General features: G+C 40.6%; 1 protein-coding gene, 1 long non-coding RNA gene and 1 other non-coding gene across 6 annotated transcripts; 1 reads left to right on the top strand and 2 right to left on the bottom strand.

Moving 5' to 3' along the window:
- Window positions 1-595: 595 nt before the first annotated feature.
- LOC127776542 (protein MICRORCHIDIA 6-like) lies at window positions 596-10,231 on the bottom strand. 3 transcript variants are annotated; one of them, XM_052302954.1, is made up of 21 exons: window positions 9,978-10,230; window positions 9,239-9,355; window positions 8,017-8,772; window positions 6,843-6,917; window positions 6,690-6,724; window positions 6,525-6,603; window positions 6,290-6,379; window positions 6,133-6,208; window positions 5,828-5,906; window positions 5,510-5,644; window positions 4,849-4,947; window positions 3,397-3,498; window positions 3,163-3,309; window positions 2,895-2,987; window positions 2,423-2,471; window positions 2,219-2,330; window positions 1,879-2,054; window positions 1,695-1,801; window positions 1,560-1,615; window positions 1,185-1,227; window positions 596-1,004 (listed from the first exon to the last, which is right to left on the bottom strand). In XM_052302954.1, exons 3-21 carry the CDS (start codon window positions 8,762-8,764, stop codon window positions 843-845), a joined length of 2,463 nt encoding a protein of 820 aa, XP_052158914.1. In that variant the 5' UTR covers window positions 8,765-8,772; window positions 9,239-9,355; window positions 9,978-10,230; the 3' UTR covers window positions 596-842. The 3 variants fall into 3 exon arrangements, with proteins under 3 accessions (XP_052158914.1, XP_052158916.1, XP_052158915.1); XM_052302955.1 differs by having other exon boundaries at window positions 894-1,036; window positions 9,978-10,231; XM_052302956.1 differs by lacking the exons at window positions 9,239-9,355; window positions 9,978-10,230 and having other exon boundaries at window positions 6,824-6,917; window positions 8,017-8,161.
- Window positions 10,232-11,866: 1,635 nt separating this feature from the next.
- On the top strand, window positions 11,867-15,595 carry LOC127777405 (uncharacterized). Of its 2 annotated transcripts, none has more exons than XR_008018326.1 (5): window positions 11,867-12,261; window positions 12,411-12,557; window positions 13,018-14,339; window positions 14,436-14,601; window positions 15,139-15,595. It is a non-coding gene; the product is annotated as an uncharacterized LOC127777405 (long non-coding RNA). The 2 variants fall into 2 exon arrangements; XR_008018327.1 differs by having other exon boundaries at window positions 14,457-14,601.
- A 3,947-nt stretch (window positions 15,596-19,542) lies between these two features.
- On the bottom strand, window positions 19,543-19,649 carry LOC127778161 (small nucleolar RNA R71). Its single transcript, XR_008018430.1, has one exon. It is a non-coding gene; the product is annotated as a small nucleolar RNA R71 (small nucleolar RNA).
- Between the last annotated feature and the right edge of the window lie 3,064 nt (window positions 19,650-22,713).

Genomic DNA, 22,713 nt, shown 5'->3' on the forward strand with positions numbered 1-22,713 from the left:
ATGTATAGAAATAATATATATAGAAAATATTTGAATTTAAATTCAAATTTGAATCGGACATAATTCAAATTCAAATTTAAAACGGATATATAAACTTTTGACTTATAAACTTTGGGTCTATGAACTTTAGGTGTATAAACTTTGGATGTATAGAAATACTATATATAGAAAATATTTGAATTCAAATTCAAATTTGAAACGGGTATATAAACTTTTGACTTATAAACTTTAGGTCTATAAACTTTAGTTGTATAAACTTTAGATGTATAGAAATACTATATATAAAAAATATTTGAATTCAAATTCAAATTTGAATCGGATATATAAACTTTTGACTTATAAACTTTTGGCCTCTAAACTTTAGATGTGTAAATTTGAGGTGTATAAACTTTAGGTGCATAAATTTACTAAAATAGGAAAGTAATGCGGTGCCAAAAAAGAAAACAGATGGAGGGAGGGGAGGGGGATCGATCGCTACCCCCATCGCCCTGCCGATCGATCGCCCATTTCGAACATTTCGTAACCTGTACAACCAAATTCCAGATTTGCAGGGTGCGACGTGCCTGTCACACTACACTACAGCAGCCATGAACAGAGCCAAAAGCATATCCCGGGTTCAGTCCAAAAGTTCTTGTCCCATGCATCTTCTTCAGTTAGGAGGTCTTGTTTAGGTTTTCTTTTCTCTATCTTCTGTGCTAACAGAAATTAAGGTCTTACGGAGCTCACTCAGCTGAACCCACTAAAAAAGTAACGAGATCATATACTTTGGGGTTTTACCATGCACCCCAAATACCTTCTGCGTCTGGCACTGTGATATATACACGTGTAAAAATCTGTGCTGGCTAAGGTCTTGTAAGACATCCAGCGTCAGAACCTTGATACCGTGGGAAGCTGGAGTGGTTGCAACGCTGCAATGCGTATAGGCCATCGTAGAATTTCACCTCGTCGGTTAGCTTCTTGTACATCTCATGCCACTCAAGGAGCTCGCTTCGTAAGCGGTCTGCCTGTTTTAGTGACAGGTGCGCACATCAGCCGTCTGAACATAAGGGCGCAATTCATATGCGATTTAATCGATCAGTAGGGCGTAAAATCTCTTGCATTCATAGTGCCTGAACTAAGTAGGGCGTAAAATTTACATACTACAGGCTACAAACTTCCAAGCATGAAAAGTAGGTGATACATACCTTACATAAGAGTTGCTGCTCTGATGCCTCAAGTTTAGAGCACCTACAAAAAAAAGTAGGTAAAACAATTATTTTGATAACAAACACTACACAAAAAATTGACATAATAATGAAATACTTTTGCTTCTAAATCAGAATAATGCAGGAGTGGTGCATGACTTGTGTTTGTGTTCTTATATCTGTTACTGCTTAGTGTGCAACAAAATGAGCTGAAGATAACACAATTCGATTGCTTTATCAATTCAAAGTACTGTACACCTTATTTAGACATAATGTAGGTGTGAATTGTTACTTGCTCAAAAATAGCATATGCAACAGAGAGAAATGAAAGTGCAAAATACTTTTTATGGAACAAGATAAGTTTTCTGTACTCACTCATCCTTTAGCACCTTCTTCTGACAGATTAAATGTCTGATCCTTTCATCTTTCATCTAGAATTATGCGATCAACGAATATGTTCTTAAAAATATTACTGATCAAATTAACAAAAATAATGAACACAATTCAAACCTGAACAGCATTGACGTCTGGAGGTTGATTTGCGTAATCATTGATGTGCTGCCTTTTTTGAGCCCTCCAATGAATCACTGAGCATGAATTTCTTCTTTTGGATGACTCTGTATCCAATACACTATTCATAAATTTACAATGGTTTATCCTTTGAGGCACCAACATGCAAAGGATCAGTAGTTACCTCCATTGGAAGACATGTCAAACAATACAGATTCTCTGGCTCTTGAATTGTCATCATAAGCCACTGTGGAAGCTTGAGCTGCTAAACTATCATCACGAGCAACAGTGGATGCATAATGAGCTGGAGGAAGTGCTTTTGTGACTCGAGCATATCCAACTAAATGAGCATGGTGCTTCCTGCCATATACATAGATAATTGATGTGTCATGAGAGGATGGATATGATAACAGATGAAGAACTATTGTGTCTGACTGGATGGCCCATGTAATTTGGAAGTACGTGTACACAATGAATGGCTGGGATCGCAGCAGTGAGCACTTTTGGCCCGCAAGTGAACTCACCAATACTCCAGTGTCATTTCTTTCAACCGTGTCTCAAGTCTATGGAAAAGTCCTGTCTTCTCAAAATCTTGTTTATCATGAGTAGGTCTGATGAAGTTTGCCTCCAAAACCCCTAGCATACAGTATTTTGTTCAGAACAGAAATCATGCCACTAAAAGAAATATTACCTGGAAACCAAGTCAAAACTGCATTAGAAACACTTACCAGCAATGCCTTTGCTGTGACTTTTATCAGGGTGAGCACACCAAAAGGGCTGAACAAAGAGAAGACGGAATGCCATCATAATGGAGCTCAAAATTGTAAATTATGAATTCAGAGGCCAAGAGTGTTCTCAGTATGATTGTATCATCTTGATGTAATTGACTGAGTTCAATAAGACTTCCATTATCCAAAAAAAAAAGGAGAAAAAAACAAAAGCACTTGAAACCAAAAAGAAATCACCAAAGCCCTTATCCGTATTTACTAAAAAAACAGAATAACTAATTGGAAATACAGATCAGTGAAGATCCATTTGTAATTTTCCTGATTCTAATTCTCCCCTCTTAACAAGTTCTAAATTAACCCCTATTACTGATTTGGACTTTACAGCTCAGCCACTGCATTGCCATACAAATTTTCTTGTTTGTGAAATAACTTACGGAAAAAAATTGCATACAGCAATATCAACGAATTTTACCAGTATAAGGCGGTTCTTGTGGTAGACATTAAATCCATGTATATCCAGTTTTGGAGCACCTCTTAAGTAGCCAATTGTAGTAATAACGTCAACCTGAATAAATGAAATAAAAATGTATTAGGTAAAAGGGAATCATGTTGCAATATAGAGTTAGTTGTCTCTGCAAAATTATCACTGTTATTAGGTGAAATGTAAATGTAAATAATATCTTAGTAGTAGTAGATCTGCATCTGGAATCAGGTTTTAAACAAAGTTGGTTAGAACAAACCTCTATGTTTATTCCAACTTGTGGTCGATATTTGATGCATTCACAGTATATGAGATCATTGACAATGTGATGTGGCTCAACAACTCGTCCACACAGGATGACTTTGAAGTGTTTTGGTAGCTGAAGATATAGTATAGATGCATAAACCTGGAAATGTTAAGCTAGTAAGCCATTGCAAACATACCACAGGTCTACATGTATGTTGTAAAACCATATTTTCTGCTTGAAACTTACACGAAGTGAATATCGAAAGCGATTTGCGACATGCATATGATTTAACCTTCCTACTGTCTTCTTTCCATCTGGCATGGCAGGTGCTCCTGAGATCATAATATCCTGCACAACCATGCAGCAGAGTTCTTTAGCAAAAATTATGTGCATATCTCAGATAAAGATATAAAATAGAACATTAGAGATTGCAAAAGGGCACTAGTCAATTCCCATCTTGAATGAAACAAGATCCAGGGCTCCTAGTGGCCACTGTAGTCCATAAGCATACAGTTACAGACATCCAACGATTCTAAATTTAATAACCCACTTTGTTTGGAAGAGGGAAGTCCTCCGCAGTGCATCAGGGCTCTGATAACAATCCGGCCCAGGTGGGGTTAGCCGAGGCCCAATAACTTAAGGTTGCCCGGACCCCAACAGTTCATAGGCACATTCACTCGGGGAAAGGCCCAATCTCCCTAAAAGACTAGTCCAATAGGGGAAGGGTGGCTCTCCCTTTTAAGGTGGCTTCCTCCTCCTAAGCTAAGCAAGGTGGGATTATTCAGAGGCTCACACGGTCGCCGCCCGACTTTAGCGTCTCTGCCAGCGGGTAATAGTGGAGGATGTCCTCATCAGGCTCCAAAGGTGGTACAAGTAAAAGATAAAAAAATGGACATGTACACCTAGATCATAATATTTCTTTATCTTCCCTCAATGGAAAGTAAATGATTTCAGTACATAAGATGATATCAGATACTCAACGCGTGCAAACATAACTGTATACTACTGCCAAAAAATATATAAACAAATGTAAGCAAATAAGTAGATTTTTTAGCATAAGTAATCTAACCATCTCAGGAAGAATGCTTTTTGGTACTTTTGAGGGTGAGGAGGTGAGAGCATGATTGGCATCCCTTACCACCCACTCTGGATAATATAGTAGACAGTGACATATGAGTGCTATCTCTCCAAAAGACCCCTCATATATTTTTCTCCTATCCCTTAGCACCATGTTAGGTGATATATGTTATAAAAATTTGGAAATTCTATATTTTAAATGAATAATTTATAAAATGATATGGATAGATTTTCCTTGCTAAAAACAAAAAAATATTGCTTAGGACCAGGTGCCAAGATTAGCAAGAGATGCCAACCATTTTAGCTAAAGAACCAACTTACACACCCCTCAGCACCTATAATAACAACATTATCTCTCCTCTAGCATCTTTCTAGAGCCTATGTACATTCTCTGATGCACCGATTCATTCCATTCTCCCAACTAAACAAGTGGTTAAGTTTAAAATTAGAATTAGATGTTGTATTCACTGATTCACCAGTTCACTCAAACCAAACAGCTTGAAAGTCAAGTTTTATAATACTTCACAGAGTATTGCACAAACTAAATACAATGAACATTTACATTTCTGGGATAAGGAAAAAGTAAATAGTAAGTCAAGTTCCATTTACATTTACATTTACCTCTTCATCAGATGCAAAGTCAAGTTCCATTTCCCATTCATCGTTGAACCACAAGTTGAACACAATTAGTTTGGTACCATGGCATCCCATGTCTCCAAACTGAAAGAAAATGTATGAGTATGTGAAAATCTTGAACAGCCTGCTGTCTAAATATGAAAAAAGATATATACCATGAGCAATTGCACATCGAGACAAACTATAGATATTCGCCAATAACAATAACAATAACAATAAATCTTTGTGTTACACCTACCAGTCAGGAACATATATTCTTTTTGACATTAAAATGGCCCCAATCATGTGACTTTGACCACTGATTTACATTGTAATATACTTTTAGAATTTCATAAAATTGTAATATTATTAAAGTATTTTTCTGGCAAATTTATGCATATGGATTTTATGTATCCAGTCATAATAAAGAATATTGATGCTCAAAGTTTAGAAAATTTAACTTTACATATGTTCAAAACATGTTTCCACACGTAGGGGGAGTATAAAGTAGTTATGCTATCATTGAAGAACTAACTATTACTTGTATTTGGTGTATCTGCATATTTGATTCTTAGGATACCGTGACCCAATAAAATCATTTGCAACATATATTTACAAAATGTATTATGGTAGATATAAAGAAACAAAGATAAATAGAGAAACTTACTTGATTCAATAAATCATCTTCTGTAGTAAATGGAGACCACTTCAAAAGAGTGGACAAATTGGAAGAAAAATGTTTCTCACCACGGTCCATTATCTTCTTGAGAGTATGAGATGATTCATCAAATTCATAATCAACCTACAAAGAAAATAACAGAAAGTTTCTCTAGTTGATTATAAAATTAGTGTCATGTACAGACCAAAATTGAAGAGCCATATGCACGTAACTAGTTTGCTGAAAACTTTTACTACTAGCTGACTTCTGCATTGAAACAAAGTTAAGTTGATATAGGTTATGTAGCTAACAAGTTAATGAACTGACCACTGGTACTAATATGTCATTGCAGCCAGTTTTTGTAAGGAATGTATAAGAGAGTAGACCAATACTCCGTGTCAATCTCCTGTCAAAACATTAACATAAACAGAGTTAGCTCAATAAATCAGAGAGAACTGAAAGCAACATTTAATATAATAAATATTGTGGTGATTTTCAGGGTCAGTGAGGACCAAAGGGGTTGAGGAATTGACGCTAAATATGTCGATGAAACAGTATTACTCTGCATTGACTTTTCTTATCTGAATATAAATATTATAAGAAGATAATGTAATGTTAAATTAGGGAAGAACCTATTATCTTGTGTGCAGCTGAATACAATAACATCTGCTCCAAGTCTCATTGTGCTGGTTTTGAACCCATTTCCATCTGGTAGTGGTGAACTTGCAAATCAGGTTCTGAAGTATTAAGCAATAGACAGGTGCCAAAGGCACTGTTCAGAACTCTTACATTGACCAATGGATGAATTCCCACTTTTTTTGGAGAACCCAAAGCTCATGCAATGTCGAAGAGACTCTGGACTCATACCACCTCCATCATCTTGAAATAGAATTTAAGAATATCAGTTATAATAAACAATACACACAATATTTCTACTTAGGAAAAAACTTCATGCAGAAAATTCCTTCAGAGAAAAACATATTACATCGGCAACACAATTAGATAGTACAAATTTGAATGATACCTTGTATTACCAATGAATACTCATCAATGAGAGAACATTTTATCTTATCTATCTTCACAAAGGTTGCTCCATTGTTCACCTTTTCCATGTTAAACATGTAAAACAACAGAATTGAAACACAAATAATGTTGACAAAGTTTAGCATTGATATATTTAAATCAAAACCTCATCAACAGCATTGTCGAGCAGTTCTGCAATAGCTGTAGAAACAAAATTTAATCAATAAATCACCCTTGAGTACATGTCTGAATAGTTAAGAGCACATATACAAAAGCAGAAGAAAAGTGCAAAGCTTTTACTGATGCCACTATGACGCACCACCAAATGCCCACTTGTGTGAAGTAGCATTCGAATGAAGAAACTTGGGGTGAATCCTTAAGTGGTTCTGATCACCTGAAAAATTGCAAATTTAATCGTGAGAATAACCTATAATAAAGAAAAAGGTGCAAACTAACAGGAATGGGATTAAAGTTCAAAACCACCAATCCAGATGAGTGAACTAGCCAATAATCCTAATACAACATAAGAGCAAGATTTTCCTCTGTATGCTATGTTAAATAGCATACAGAAAGAGGGCGGGCAACATGGCTTAAAAGGAGATTTTGGTATTAGGGGAGGAATAGACATAGTCTGGAGAAAAAATATTACAATCATAAGACTTATTTTGCTGTTTCTTAACTGAATCCTAGATGCAACCTAATTTAACAATTGAAAACTTATCACTATTATATGGAATATATCTAGGAGAAAAGGTAGTTTCATAAATATCACATGTTGTATTATCATAATTGCAGATAACGCTAGGTTTTTCTAGTTGGTAGCATGTCGCTCCAGATCTGGAGTTCATAAGCTTTTAAAAATATCATGTTCAGTGGCTAGTGATACTAGCTTTATATGGTTTGCTTGATTGAAGTAAAACTTCGGGCTACATGTCTCTAGCCGAAATACTTCAACAAAACATGTGATTTTGGGAAATACTGACATTTAGTTATTTACTCCTAGATAGACCGAATTAACAAAGAAATAGTTCAAATAAATAGTATATTAGTATGTCTGCCATAGTGCCATAGCATCCGCACGGCAACATTTTCGGCAGTGCCAGGTAGAAAGCATTTCTGATGAATATACAAAATATAGCAAATGTTTTAGTCTACCTAGTGGGTTTTCCTGTGAAATAGATGATGAAAGAAGGTTTTTTAGATTTGTTTTAACTTCAGATGAACACAATATCTCTTATTATATCTCCTATATATAAGTTGCAACAACCCTTCTATAAAATTCATTTTCGAGTACAGTTATATGAAAGAGTCAATTGTTCGTTTGCAGTTTTTGCCCTGCCAATGATGAGGTCTGGTCAAGTGGAGTAGACAGTGGAAAACTGGAAATAAAATGCCACCGGCACTGAGGGTTCTAAATGAGGTGACATTTATTGCTGTTGGTAGCATGATAAGATATAGACTGCTGGGCCTGAAAAGGAAGGTAAAGAGCATACTGTTGATGGTGGGTTGAGCAGCAACACTGTATTCCCCAGCTTTCCAGAACTGCCGGGGGAATGGCGATGCAATAGACATGGGACGTGAACATAGAAAAGCAGCTGCCTCCCTACTCCATTGTCCAGTCATTGATGAGGATGCGGTAGCAATTTGTTCTGTCATTGATGAGTATGTGATAGCACCTTGCTCTGACATTGATGAGCATGTGGAAGCTTGACCAGCATTTCCAAACTGCATAGCATCTCTTGAGTGATCACCTGCTGCAACAAATTCCTGAGTTCCAGACTGCATTGTCTCTTCTGCGTCAGCAACTGCTGAAGCAAAGTCCTGATTTCCAGACATCATAACCTCTTCCGTGCAATCACCTGCCACAACAATCCCCTGATCTGCAGATTGCATGGCCTCTCCCTTGCCATCATTTGCTGCAGACAGCTCCCTATTTCCAGATTGCATAGCCTCTTCTGCATCATCAACTACTGCAATGAATCCCTGTTTACACAATGTTACTATGCGGTGAGCTGTATCACCTTGACCATGAGCTGCAACAAAATTTGGACTGTGTAATGTTGTACACAGAACAGCATCATCTTTGCCAGGAATATTTTGATCTTCCACACCATCTCCTTCAGTGGTCAAGTCAACTAATTCTACATGCATGTCAGCTGCATGAACTTGTCCATGAGGACCAGGTTCTTCTACAATAATCTCCTCATCATCGCACAGGTCAACATAGTCTATTATTGTCATGGTTTAACCTGAAACAATAAAATGTTGTAACCAAGTGCACAATATGTCATCAATGTGTCAAATAGTTAATAAAACAAATAGGAGATTACTAGTTGGGTGCCCGTGCGTCACAACGGGAACCATATAACTTTTTAAGAAATTTTGCGATTAACAACTGACAAACACTCAAATTCTATAATTTGGCAGAATTTGCCTCTAGTTGAGCAGGTCTCCGTCAGACATACAATCTCAAGGCAATAAGTATACATGTTGTAAATTAAAATTAAAATTACTAAGTCTAACAAAATTATCACCCTTTTGTATCCTGAGGTTTATTCACATTTGGAGTTCTTTAGACAGTAAAATTGACGAACTCGACAAAGTAAGAAAACCCCAGGCATCTGAAACTAAAACTAAATTATATACAATTATTAAGAAAGGAGGAATGTGATCACAAAACAAAACACAGAACAAGGAGGAATGTGATCAGTTTACCTAGAGCAGCAGGCAAAGTTGTCAAGCCGGCGTCCGTCGTCGGAGCACCTGTCAAGCCGGCGTTGGGCGGACTGCGGACGCCGTCGTCGGAGCAGGGGCGGCGTCGGGCAGCATGGGCTGCCAATTAGAATTTAAAATTGTCATTCAAATGAAATGCGATGATGAGAATAATAGTATATGTACATTAACTGAAGATAATGCTGTACACTGAAGATGTGCAAAATTCTTGTCCTGGTAAACAAGATCATGTAATTGATTATTGTCTTACTGAATGCAGATGAGTGTATCATTCTGTTGAATCATCTGCATCTGCAGCAGAAACTGCCTATTACCAGTGCACTGATACTAGTATGGTAGGTGAGGTCCCCATTTCTAACCTGTCAACTATTATGTACAGAACTTTTTTTACCAAGTTTGCTTCTTCTGAAGGACACAACTCATACTAACTAAACTGATTATATTCCATTTTGCATTACTAGTAGATCATGAATAAATACATAATTACCCCACTTTTTACATTTAAGAAGACAAACCAACTCCATTTGGGGAATGTGTTGAGTGCCCATTGGCTGACAGTATGGAAATTTTTCTGATAGGGACAACCAACCAAACCCCAAACCTTGCAAGAAAAAAAAGTTTATGATGCTAACAACTAACAGCAACTAAGGTGTCACCCTGCTTTGTTCAAGGTCCTAATCTGATTTCTTTTCTGCAATCAACGCACACAACCAACATGTACCTGGATGAGAGGTGCCGGCGTCGGGCTCCGGGCTGGGAGGAGCAGGTCGGCGCCGGTCGGGGAGGAACAGAGCGGCGTCGGAGGCGCCGGCGTCGGGCGGGGTCGGCGTCGGACGGGGAGGAGAAGGGGCGGCGTCGGGCGGGGAGGACGGCGCCGGCGTCGTGCGGGGAGGGCGGCCGGCCGGCGCACAAACCCTAGATGCCGCTCCACCCCCAACGAACGCGAGAGGAGACGGGAAAACGCGAGAGGAGAGGGGGGAAGATCGAACCGTTTTTTTAGTGGTGGGTAATATTTTCGCCCAAAAGCAGATGAAAGCAGGGTAAGGCGAAATGGCTAATCAGCGATCGCTCGCGTGCCGGAGCATCATGCAATCAGTTCAAATCCATTTTTCGGCCCACATGAGTGCTGACAATGTTTAGTTGCTTTATTGCTCAAGATTTCTACACAGCTGATGTTAGCGATTGTTTAGACTTTTATCTATGTATGTAAATACTATATATAAAAATTATTTGAATTCGAATTCAAATTTGAACCGGGTATATCAACTTTTGACTCATAAACTTTGGGTCTATAAATTTTAGGTGTATAAACTTTAGATGTATAAAAATACTACATATAAAAAATATTTGAATTCAAATTCAAATTTGAATCGGATATATAAATTTGTGTCTCTAAACTTTAGGTGTATAAACTTTAGATGTGTAAATTTGAGATGTATAAACTTTAGGTGTATAAATTTACTAAAATAGGAATATAAACTTTAGATGTATAGAAATACTACATATAAAAAAATATTTGAATTCAAATTCAAATTTGAATCGGATATATAAACTTTGTGTTTCTAAACTTTAGGTGCATAAACTTTAGATGTGTAAACTTGAGATGTATAAATTTTATGTGCATAAATTTACTAAAATAGAAAAGTAATACAGTGCCAAAAAAGAGAATCACGTGGAGGAGGGGGTGATCGCACGGTAGGATTTTCTCAACGTCACGCAAAAAAAAAATCGAACAGGACAGTGCTATGAAAAAGAAAAACGCGTGTGAAGTAGTATGGACGTGATCGTGGGTCACAAGGTCTCGCGATCAATCGCGAACTAGGCCTCCCCAGGGGTAGGGATGCTTTTTGATTTGTACTGCACCAAAAACTGGCTTTGGGTAAAAGCAGATGTGGCTTTTGGGTCCTTTGGTTGGCTTGCAAAAGCAAAAGCCAAAAGCAGGTTGAAAAGCCCAACCAAACACACCCTTAGAGCAGGTACAATAGCAGGCTATAAACCAGCTGCAAATATATTTTAAGCAGATAAATGAGGAAAGAGAAGGGCAGCGGGCTACAGATTTATAGCCAGCTGTAGCACGGACTCCAAGACGCAGTGTGTGTATGACATGTGGAACCAGATATTAATAGTGTAGTATGCAACTATTGTATTAATGAGCTATTAGATTGGCTATAGATGAATTGGAGCTAGTAGGTGGCTATACTATTAAACTTGCTCTTAGTGTCAGATGCAATGCAAAGGGCAAAGTTGAGATTTTCTTTTTTTTTTAAAAAAAAGTAAAACTGCAAGAGCACTTTATGTGTCGCCTTGCTTTATATGGCTTCTTCTGAACTTTGGTCACCTAAATTGCACCGCATATGTACTTTTCTACACAATTAGGTTGCACAAAAGCTTTCAGAGATAAAAGAACAGAAACTACACAAGTACTCACAATTAGAGTTCAGTTGTTCAGTAATCTATACTAATATAAAAAGGAGGAGTTCACCCCTAGCAATCCTACAGGTGAAATCAACCTATCTCATCTAATCCGTTCATCCGCCATCTATCTAATCTCATCCGTCCATCGCTATTCTTCTCGCTGTAGGAAATCATCACCAATCCTACCCGATTCCTCTCCACCGGGCTTTCCGCCAACGCGATGACTCCACGCGCATCCTCCTCCTCCTCGCTCAAATCCCCTTCCTCTCTCGCTCGCGATTCTCTCCCTGCCCCTCGCCCATCGCCGCCATGTTTCTCGCCCATCGCCCATCGCCGCGGCCCCCAATCCCCAAACCCTACTCTCCCGCTGGCACGCCCCTGCCCCTCGCCCCTCGCCGCTGCACCGCCACCCCAATCCCCAAACCCTACCCCACCGTCGGCCCTGCGCATCCCCATCTCCTCGCGCGCGCCGATATCCGCCCAACCCCAGGGAGGGGAGGGGTGCCGTCGTTGCCCGCATCGCTGCCTTTGCTCCAATCTCACGAACAGAACAGAAGAGGGGAGGGGCGCCGTCGTCCTGCTGCATCTCGGTGAGCATACACATCCTCTTTCTCATTCATCTCTCTATCTCCCACCCATTTTTGTTTGGAATGCTCTTGCGTTAAACCTAGCTTCTCTTCTAGATCTGGATGATGCTTATGATTCTTGTTTCAGTAACAGCTTATGATTCTTTTTCCAGTAACCTCGGACGACGACATCAACCAGCTCAAGCAGCGGTGGCGGCCTCCAACGGGGCTATGCAGAGATTGAGTGTTGTGTCATTTTGGGAACAGTCATGGCCACTGCAGCCGTCTTATCCATCCTCGCCGTTAGGACTGATTTCAAGGTATCTCGAACCAAATCATCTTTGGATTTAGATGATCTTTCTAATGTACAAGTCTATCAATATGTTAAGTGTTTCCTCAATAGCTATAACACTAATTGGCTAAAACAATAATTATGCAGACTCTAAACGAAGTGTTGTGTCCATGGCTTGAGGTTGGCCGAACTATTTTTTTGCAAACTGAGTTGGGTATTTGGTTTTAACATAGTTCTGATTTAATTGACTCAAGATTTTAGAAATGATATTGCAATGTTTTGAATGGTCCACTGTCCACGGAATGGTACTTCTATTTTTGCTTGTTTTGATTCCCCGGTAGGCATGTTTTGGTAAGGTCATTAAAGAGAGAGGTTTTGTAGCATCACTCCAATCTTCGGTAAAATCAGAAATGACTATGTCCCGCCCATCTTTGATGTGTATGCTGAGCATAACATTGCCTTGCTTTTTTGTGGCCCTTGCTTTTCAGGCATCTTGGGTGTTAGTAAAGAGTCAAGTGGCTGAAACGGTGGCCATGACTATTATTGGTGGCGTTTTAAGGTCAATTTTGGGTATCATGGTCTTGTTGACATTGTTCTCTGGAGGCAAGAGCAGCAACCGGTGTGCACATGGTGCGCGGATGAGGCTGAGAACGTTGTAGGACACTGGTCTCTCCCTCGACATGAACCCCAATATCTCTTCTTCATCAGGAAGAAAAATTCAACAACACGGATGCGCTATAAAGTTACTAAAGTTTGCTTATTAAACTTAAAAATTTGATCTGTTGTGGTAATGATGTCAATAAGAAAGTAGAGGTAATTGTAACTTGGTATCATGATTGATAATTTTATCTATACCTCCAAGCATTTAGCTTTTAACGAACAGAAAGACAAATAAATTATTTTGTGTGTGTGCAGCCAATTCTTGTCATAGCCATTCTTTGATGAGGCATCAGAGTAAATATTGTACCATTCAAATTAGTCTTACAGCTTAGAATCATGCACATGTTAAATATGACCTTTTCAATTCTAGAAGTGGTTGTTTCATTTGTCCGTTCACGACATTTGTATGCATATCAAATCTCTAAAGTGAACCTACTGTAGCAAATGTTTTTAATGGTGATATAGCTTTCAGGAGTACCTCTTTGTAGTAGGCACCTTTTCATTTGTCATAACTGATAATATTGGTTTACCAAACCAATTTGCAGTTCCTCACCTTATCCCTGAAGATGGAATTGGGGTATTACCGTATAAGAATTAAATTTTGGGTATGACTGTAACGGAAAGGTTCTTGAGGTAAATATGAATTTTTACTCTACGTAGTACTAAGTTATTAAGTGAAACTGACATATGGTAGATGAAAAGTGAGACTTCTATTAAGATGCTGTAGGGAGCTTAGGATCTTCAACCTCTCTGGTTTAGGTTTAGCAGAGCATATGTATGTATGTACTCCGTGTGCCTAATTGTTTTAGGAATATTATGGCTTCAATTTGTGCAATCTGTTCTTCACATCAGATACGCCAACAGGTACTCCTTAATTTCATTTCATTGAGTTTTTGTACGATGGTTGTAAGAATATTTTTGGTAATATTCCTTAATGGCTTCACTCAGATGCTTATTGTAGGGAAGAAGAGTTACATGCAGCCCATTTAATTTCTGATATTTTTGTAGACAGCAGCAGATAGCACTGTTTGTTGTTTGCCATGGAGGTGCATCAGCAGGGCAAGTAGGATCACATGTATACTCCATGCCAAACTTATAACTTCACTGGGCCATGCGAACTTGGATAAAATAAGTCAAGTATTGGATCAACGTAAGTTGATTTTATCTATATTACTTATTTAAAAAGACCCTTGTGGCTGATTGGGTGTGGGTTGCTGTTCCACCGTTGTCTCCGTTTGATTCCAAGGCTCCTCGCGGCCTCGCGCAGGCTGATCGGCATACAGAGGTGGGCAAAGAGAGCTATGGCTTTGGGCCTATGGCAATTGCTTAGGAACAGGCCCTTCTGCTTGAATACTCAGATGTCATTGCAATCGATCGATTAAGTTCGTTGTCCTTTGTTTTCTCCTTCTAAGGTATTGAATTTATTCAGGGGAGCAACTGAACTTTGATCTTTTCTTCAAGCATGAATGCTTATCAATCATTGTGATTAAAATGGTTCCATCAACTTAATTGATTTTGAATTGGACTCATGCAAGTATTGTTTTGAGCAAGTTTAATTCTGTTCAGATATTTAATGCTCTACCGCCGGTTTGACCCCCTAATCTTGCTCCTATAACTGGCTGCCCACCACATGTTTGTTAAAATTCCTGAATGTAAAATTCTTAACTGACCATGTATTTGATAAATTGTTGCGACGCATCGTTAATTTATTGCTCTGCAGAGTAACTTTGAGTTTTAAGCAGATTAATTAGATGGTTCAAGCATGATTTTACTAGCAACTTACAAGTGATTGTTGGAATCATTTTAAAATATGCATCATCATAATATATTGTAGTTGTCCATACACATCAAATTTGCTTATAGCCTATATTATTTCCAAGGTATCAGGTTTCATTGTTCTAGGTTCTAGGAGTACTGCTAAAAGTTCCTTTCTGTCTTCTATTTTACAGGTTGGTGTGTAGGCATGCTAAAAAAAGGCCAGAATTAACTGTACTACAATCTTAGAAGCTGTAAATGAATATTCTAGAGATGGAGTGAACATAATGAAGAAGAATAGGTCGTTCATCAGATTGCCTTTGGCTTTGAACAAGCCCTACGAGGTGGTCAAAGAAATTTTATTCTTTTATTTACCATAGGTTGGTTGGTGGTTACATGTTAGATTCTATTAATAGTTCAACTGAGTTGTAGAGGAGCCAAGGTCACAGTTATAGAGGGTGGCATGATGAATATTCCCTTCATTTGAGTTTTCTTTTTATTTCATATACTCATAAAAAAAGTAGAGTCCATATGTGCAGCTATGACTCCTTACCTAGATTATGTAGGTGTATGGCCATATATTTGGATATAACTCTATTAGGTGAACTCAACTTAAGTATGCAGAGGTATAATAATGGCACAAATTGATTAGGGATAATTGTTCCCATTTTCTGATGACTGCTAAAGGGTTTTTAATGACTTAAATACTTCCAGTTGACGGCTACTGGTCAATATTTAGTATCTAGATGATTTTATCCTCGCTTGCTACTTTCCAAAAATTTTTTTACCATGTGTCAAAGGGAGTTATTAAGTTATGCTATATTACACTACAATAGATATAATTCTTAAACTATATTTTTGGTGTCATATATTGGGGAAAACACGCCAAAGTTTAAGTATATTTATATGTTTAATGTTACATAATGTGGGAACGTGCATTGCACGTGCATGATTACTAGTCTATCTTCAAGAGTCAGTATCACTGCACTTCACAATGGTGTTGCAGTCCAAACCTTTTGCAATGATGAGAAATTTGATCAGTTGCATACTTTATGATATAGTTATTGTACTTAAAGTCAACCATTCACCTCAAATTTCATGCACTTTCACAGCTATTACCTGGCAACTTGACAGTCCTTCCGAGAGAGAAGCTCACAACCTGCAATCTATAATAAGCATAAGAAAATGGGATATCAATTTGGCATTTCAAAGTTCACACTTACAGTATATACGGGAGCGTATCCTATGCACACAGGCCCTCGCGTGTACACACCGTGTACACCAACTAAAAATTATCACAAAAAATTCTAGGAAAATTCATACATGTACTTTCAATAGTATTACATCTACGTGCAAAGTCGCAATTTCAAATTCATTTTACATAGAGAATAACAAAAAAGATAAAATTCTGACAAAATTGCAACCTTAAAACTGTCAGATTTTTTGTTTTTTTGTTACGGCTAAAATATAATGAATTTGACGTTAAGATTTTAACCCTAGGTGTAGTACAATTGAAAGTATGTATATGATTTTTTCTAGATTTTTTGGTGACATTTTTTAGTTGGTGTGCACGTGTGTACACGTGAGGGCCTGTGTGCATAGGATATGTTGCCCAGTATATACTCCCTCCATCCATCTTTGATCAAAATATAACTTTGTGACCAGTTGTATTGCCTGCGATTTCTGAAGGGTGCAACAGAGCACTATATCACCCTCAATGGGATTATTGGAGCAGAGAATCCAATCTGCCAAAAAGAGAAGAACAGAGACAAATTACTCCTACTTCACAGTGAAGTGAAAATTCCTGCATGATTAATAAGAAAATCACACAATGGAAGTTACATTAAAGGAATATTGGCAGTCCAGTATTTGTAAGCCCTTTCTGCAGTAGTCATACTCATCATACATCATGGGCAGGAGAACAAGACTGAATCCCCAAGCCAACACAATACACGGGAACCCTTGGTAGATGAAGAACCTGCTAAAAGTGGAAATTCTACCTAGTCGATGCAGCCATATCCAGGGGGAGCTAGGAGCCACAGGTCGTCGTTGCGTTGTAGCTCCCGAATCCTGCGGTGGCGGCGTCGAGAGACGGCGGGGTGAGGAGGCGATGCAACGGGGGAGTGGGCTGATGGGGAGGAGGAGCACACGGCGGCTACAGGCATGGTGACAGTGGTGATCTCGAGGAGTAGTAGTCGCCGACGGGGACGGGTGGGCGGAGGAGGCAGGTGGGCAGCGCGCGTGGCAGGTAGGCGAAGGAGTAGGCGTCGGCGGTGGGGAGGAGGAGGAGTAGGAGTCGGCCCGTCGGGGGGATCTGGAACGGAATCGACGACGGCAGCGTCGGCCACCGGCGGCGGTTGCGGGTGGGCGGCCGCGGGCCGCAGCGTCGCTGGCTGAGGCGAGTGGGCGGAGGTGTCGGCGCGGCAGTGGTGAGTTGGCAGAGAAACCGGACGATATGCCACTTGTTGACGGTCGTTATCGATCAGTTTCGACCGTCAATATTACCAAAATAGAGGAGAACTAGTGATGCTTATATTGCATATATCTGTTAGAATAATAATATTCCACTAGTATTAGGTTTACTAACCTTTTGCAGAGAATGACAATAAAGTGGAGGAGAATCGACATCAACTCAGACGATAAATCAATCGGACGATGTCGAGAGATAGACTTATGCATGAATGGGCCAAGAACTCAGAATTGACACGACACACTGGGCCAAAATTCACAAGTTAACGGAGGAGAACAACAAAGGAGGCCACCTGCCGAATATGGGCCAGGTTGGGCCGACCCCTGGTTCGGCCGAACCTCCCCTGGCACCGTTGGATCCAGGTTTTGGCTGGACGGCGTGGATCACTCCCCAATGACGGTTGGAGGGCAATTCCGACCATTCCAACTGCCACAACCGTCATTGGCAGCCTATTTAAGGAGGTTCTCTCCTCACTTCACTCACACACCACAAGCGATAGCTCTCTCATTTCTCTCAAGTTTAATTTAGTAGTATCTAGCTGGTGGAATAGAATTAGAATAGAAATCAGAAGTCTGGAAGCCTTCGGAAGAGTTCGGATATGACTCTAGTAGCTTTTCTCTTCTCTTTTGTAAGCTTTGTACTTTTATTAGAATACTCTTCTAAATACATTTATGGTATTAAAATACTTTCCGAGTATATGAGTACCTACTTTACATTATATTCTTGTTATACTGAATATACGGCTAGCTTATCTGGGAGATACTTTGGTGCGGGTATAGTGTTTGCTTATGTAATTACTCTATGTCATGATGATGATATTAGAGTAGTATCTGGTAGTTTAGACGTGGTGTCTTTACGGGATATCATTATTTGGGGTTATATATTGCGGATGAGAGGTGGGCCGCTGATGGTGACAGCTCAGTACGGGTATTCCTCTGCGCCTATATATAATCCTAAGTTAATTTCCTGGGGAGGGTATTCCTCCGTATTTAGCCCCGGTTGTATGGTCATGACGGGCTGTCGTAAGGAACTCGACAGTCAGGGGTGGCTTCTCGAAGTACCATGAGGGCATCGGATAGAGGGTATTAGCTAGTATACCAGTTAACTAGAATGTATGTATACTATGTATATTAGAAGTATAGGAATATATTTCCTTTCTCTTTTCTTTCCACCTAGCTTAGATCATTTATTATGAGAATGAGTAGTAATGCTTGTGTGCCACTCTACCCTTGGATTATCTTAACCCCTGCTTCGAATATGATTATCACAAGTAATATATAAATTATTAGTTGAGTTCTCTCTACATGATCTTCCCATGGGATAAAATAAATACGATACCCTTGGAATACTCTCGGGTGAAATGCTACAATGGTATATCCGTGCACTTGCTGATGAACTCTGTAACCATAATATACCAGAAATATTTCTGCGCCATTGCTGGGAATTATATTTCTAGTAATGTCGTTAAGAAATACCAACAAGCATTTCTGGCGCCGTTGCCGGGGAAGATTCATAATAGAGATTACTTGAACTAATACTTTATATTTACCTCTGTATAATCATTTCCTTTGCAGGCTAACCTTGGTTGTTTTCACTTTTTGTTGTGAAAACAGGGTAGTGCATGACTGGTTTCAACTTGCCGGAAAACTTCAAAGAAAATCTAGAAGCTTTCTTCTGGAGCGTCAGGCCTCGAGTCGTTGCTCCGCAGAAAACTCTACCGACAGAGAAACCAGCCGTACTAGCGCCACCGACCTTCAAGACTATGGCCAGCAAGACTCTTCGCGAGTTCGCTGCTCCCTCTGCTGACAATGTGGCCATTGGGCCGCAGGTCAACATAGGAGACGTGGATTTCGACTTGAAGTCCAGCCTTATCACGATGGCGCAGACTAGCCCATTCTGTGGCAAGCCTAATGAGGATGCCAATGCTCATCTGCAACAGTTCCTAGAGATTTGTAGGACGTACACCATCAAGGGTGTCAGTCCCGACGTCGTCAAGCTGTGACTGTTCCCGTTCTCCCTTCTCGGGAGAGCGAAGCAGTGGTTCTATGCCAACCGTGCTGCTGTCAACACCTGGGATAAGTGCTCTATGGCATTCCTCTCGAAATTCTTCCCGATGGGCAAAACCAATGCCCTTCGTGGAAGGATTTCCAGTTTCCAGCAGATAAGAGATGAGTCCATTCCTGAAGCATGGGAGCGTCTACAGGAGTACGTGGCCGCCTATCCTCATCATGGGATGGACGACTGGCTGATCCTGCAGAATTTTTACAATGGACTCACCCTGATGTCCCGCGATCACCTGGACGCGGCAGCTGGAGGAGCCTTCTTCTCTAAAACGGTTTAAGGAGCCGTTGAATTAATAGAGAAGATGGTTTCCAATATGGGTTGGAGCGAGGAACGACTCCAGACCGTCAGCGAGGCATGCATACCGTCAAGGAGACGGAGTTACTTGCTGCCAAGTTGGACCTCCTCATGAAACGCTTGGACGACCATGAGAAAAGGCCACAAGGCACCGTCAAGGCCTTGGACGCACACGTCACGTGTAAGGTCTGCGGCGGCACGGGTCATTCTGGGAATGATTGCCCGTAAACCCGTGAGGAGGCGATGTACATGGGCAACAACAACAACGGGTACAGTCCACAAGGAGATCAGGAGTGGAACCAACCACGCCCATATTATCAAGGAGGTAACAATAATGGTAACTTCTCTAACCAGCCCTCCTTGAAGGATCTTGTTTTTGCGCAAGCTAAAACCACCGATGCGCTAAGCAAAAAGCTTGCTGCTAACGATAAGATCCTAGAGAACATAAATGTCAAATTAGATGACTTTGCTTCTGCATTTCAAAACCAGCTGAGCTTCAAGAAAATGATAGAAACCTAGTTAGCTCAGTTGGCATCTTTAGTCCCTGCAAATGAAACTGGGAGGATTTCGGGGCAACCCAACTCCTCCATTGAAAATGTTAAGGCGATCACGACGAGGGGAGGTAAGTCCACTCGTGATCCGCCATAACCTAACCCTACAGGAACTAATGGGATATGAAAAGAAGCGCCATCTATTGACCCGGCGGACAAAGAGGTTCAGCTAGAAAAGACAGTGCCGCAGGAGTACTGCGACACACGGTTGCTGCCGTTCCCTCAACGTATGAGGAAATCGTCAGTGGACGAGCAGTTCGCTCGCTTTGTTGAAGTGATCCAAAAGATCCACATCAACGTGCCATTGTTGGACGCTATGCAAATGCCGACATACGCCCATTATCTCAAGGACATACTCAACAACAAGAGACCGCTCCCAACAACGGAGGTGGTCAAGCTAACGGAACATTGCAGCAACCTGATACTCCACAAGCTCCCAGAAAAGAAGAAAGATCCGGGGTGTCCCACGATCACCTGCTCGATCGGGGCACAACAATTCGACCAGGCCTTATGCGACCTTGGAGCCAGTGTCAGCGTCATGCCAAAGGACGTCTTTGACAAACTCAACCTCACGGTGTTGGCACCAACACCAATGCGCCTCCAGTTGGCTGACTCATCAGTCCGTTACCCAGCAGGGATAGCGGAGGATGTGCTAGTCAAGATACGGGATTTCTTCATCTCGGTTGATTTCGTGGTGTTGGACATGGACACGGGGAAGGAGCCGCCGCTCATCCTGGGGCGTCCGTTCCTTAGCACCGCAGGAGCCAACATTGACGTGGGAACGGGGAGTATCCGTTTCCATATCAACGGGAAGGAGGAAAAGTTTGAGTTTCAACCGAGGACGGAACAATGCTCCATGGTCAGAATAAAGTAGGGCCCAAACCCACAGAATATTCAAGAGGTCGAAGTAGAGCCACCCAGAACGGATAGCCTGGTGAAATTTATGCAGAATTTCCTGGAAAAGGAAACAACGATGCTTAGGAACCGTTATTGGAAAACGCCGGTAAAATCATCCGTACTGGCCAAGAAGTTAGAGCAGCCGGCTCAGAAGAAGTCGTCTTCCGCACCAAAACCAAAGAAGGTGTGGAAGGAAAAGCCAAGGACGCCCGCTCCATCACCTCCGGAGACGGGTAGAAAATCCATGAACTGAACCAAAAGGAGGTACGGTCTTGCATGTCGGACTTTAAATGACGCGACCTTCGCCAACAGGTAAATTGGTATGTATCCGCCTATTTGCTTTCAACAATTTGAATTTTTGCATCATCACATATTTGAATTTCAAATTTGCATTTAGGATTTTTTTTGAATTTTGAGGAAATCCATCAAATGAATTTTTCGGAGCAAACCAAAATAAAATTTTCGACGAAAATCTATTGTGCCACGACCGCACTGACCGTTAGAATCCAACGGGCGAAAGTGGGGCCGGTTGGGCCCACCATGGGTTCTGTCGAACACCCTGGTTCGGCCGAACCGGCCAGGCAACGGTCGGCTGCCTCACTTTTTGAGGCAACGGCTAGTGGGCCTCACAGGTCGGTTTTAACCATTGTGGGTGCACTACTTAAGCCAACCGGCTGGGAGAAGGGACTTCACCCCATTTCAACACATTTTCATTCCTTCTCCAAAGTTTGCTCTCAAGTTCATTCAAACTTTGATAGTTCCCCTCAAATTCAAAAATTTAGTTACATATATACAAGTTGCTTTGGTGAAACTAACCAGCGGGTGAAACTCTTGTCATTTCTAACCCCCGCCAAGTTAGTCCGTTCTTGCTTCATTGTGCAGTATGAGGAGGCGACTGTCTCGTCTGTTCAAGGGGTTCGGCTCTTCATCAAGTCATCATGACGGGTCTAGCACTCGTTCATCAGCTGATGTCTCGATGGAAGACGCAGAAGCTCCGCGACGACTCCTGAACGACACTAACCTCGACCTTGTCAGTGATCGGGAGAGACAAGCCTACTACATGTTGAGCGACCGGGAGTATGCTCACACGCGAGAATACTCATCGGAGCTGCTGAAAAAGATAGGTATGGATGTTGAATTTCGTTCTATTTGGAACGCTATTGGTTGGCAGAGATTTGCTGTGGTAGATGAGCCTGGTTCTCGTTTGCTTACTTTGCAATTTCTGTGCACTTTGAAAGAAATAGAAGATGGTATTTCTTTTCGCTTTTTCCGTAAGGAGTTTATACTTACATGGAAAGGCTTGAGTACACTTCTTGGTTTTCACGATTCCTGTAAGATCGATCTCCAGAAAGGAATTTCTGGGTTCGAGAAAAATAGGTTTTGGGAAGACATTTCTGGTGCTCTAATTTGCAAGAAACCTAGAACGAATGATATTCATAATCCTACACTTAGGCTCATGCATAAATGGATTGCTATGACTTTGTTTCCTAGAA

Source organism: Oryza glaberrima, chromosome 6 (genome assembly GCF_000147395.1).
Source record: "Oryza glaberrima chromosome 6, OglaRS2, whole genome shotgun sequence".
Taxonomy (NCBI): domain Eukaryota; kingdom Viridiplantae; phylum Streptophyta; class Magnoliopsida; order Poales; family Poaceae; genus Oryza; species Oryza glaberrima.

Bases quoted from the DNA above. Each gene is read 5' to 3' on its own strand.
- LOC127776542 (XM_052302954.1), bottom strand. From the start codon at position 8,764: ATGACAATAATAGACTATGTTGACCTGTGCGATGATGAGGAGATTATT. The intron at 6,725-6,842 runs GTGCGTCATAGT...TTGTTTCTACAG, and splicing joins ACACAAGTGGGCATTTGGTG to CTATTGCAGAACTGCTCGAC. The intron at 2,331-2,422 runs GTAAGTGTTTCT...ACTGTATGCTAG, and splicing joins TCACAGCAAAGGCATTGCTG to GGGTTTTGGAGGCAAACTTC.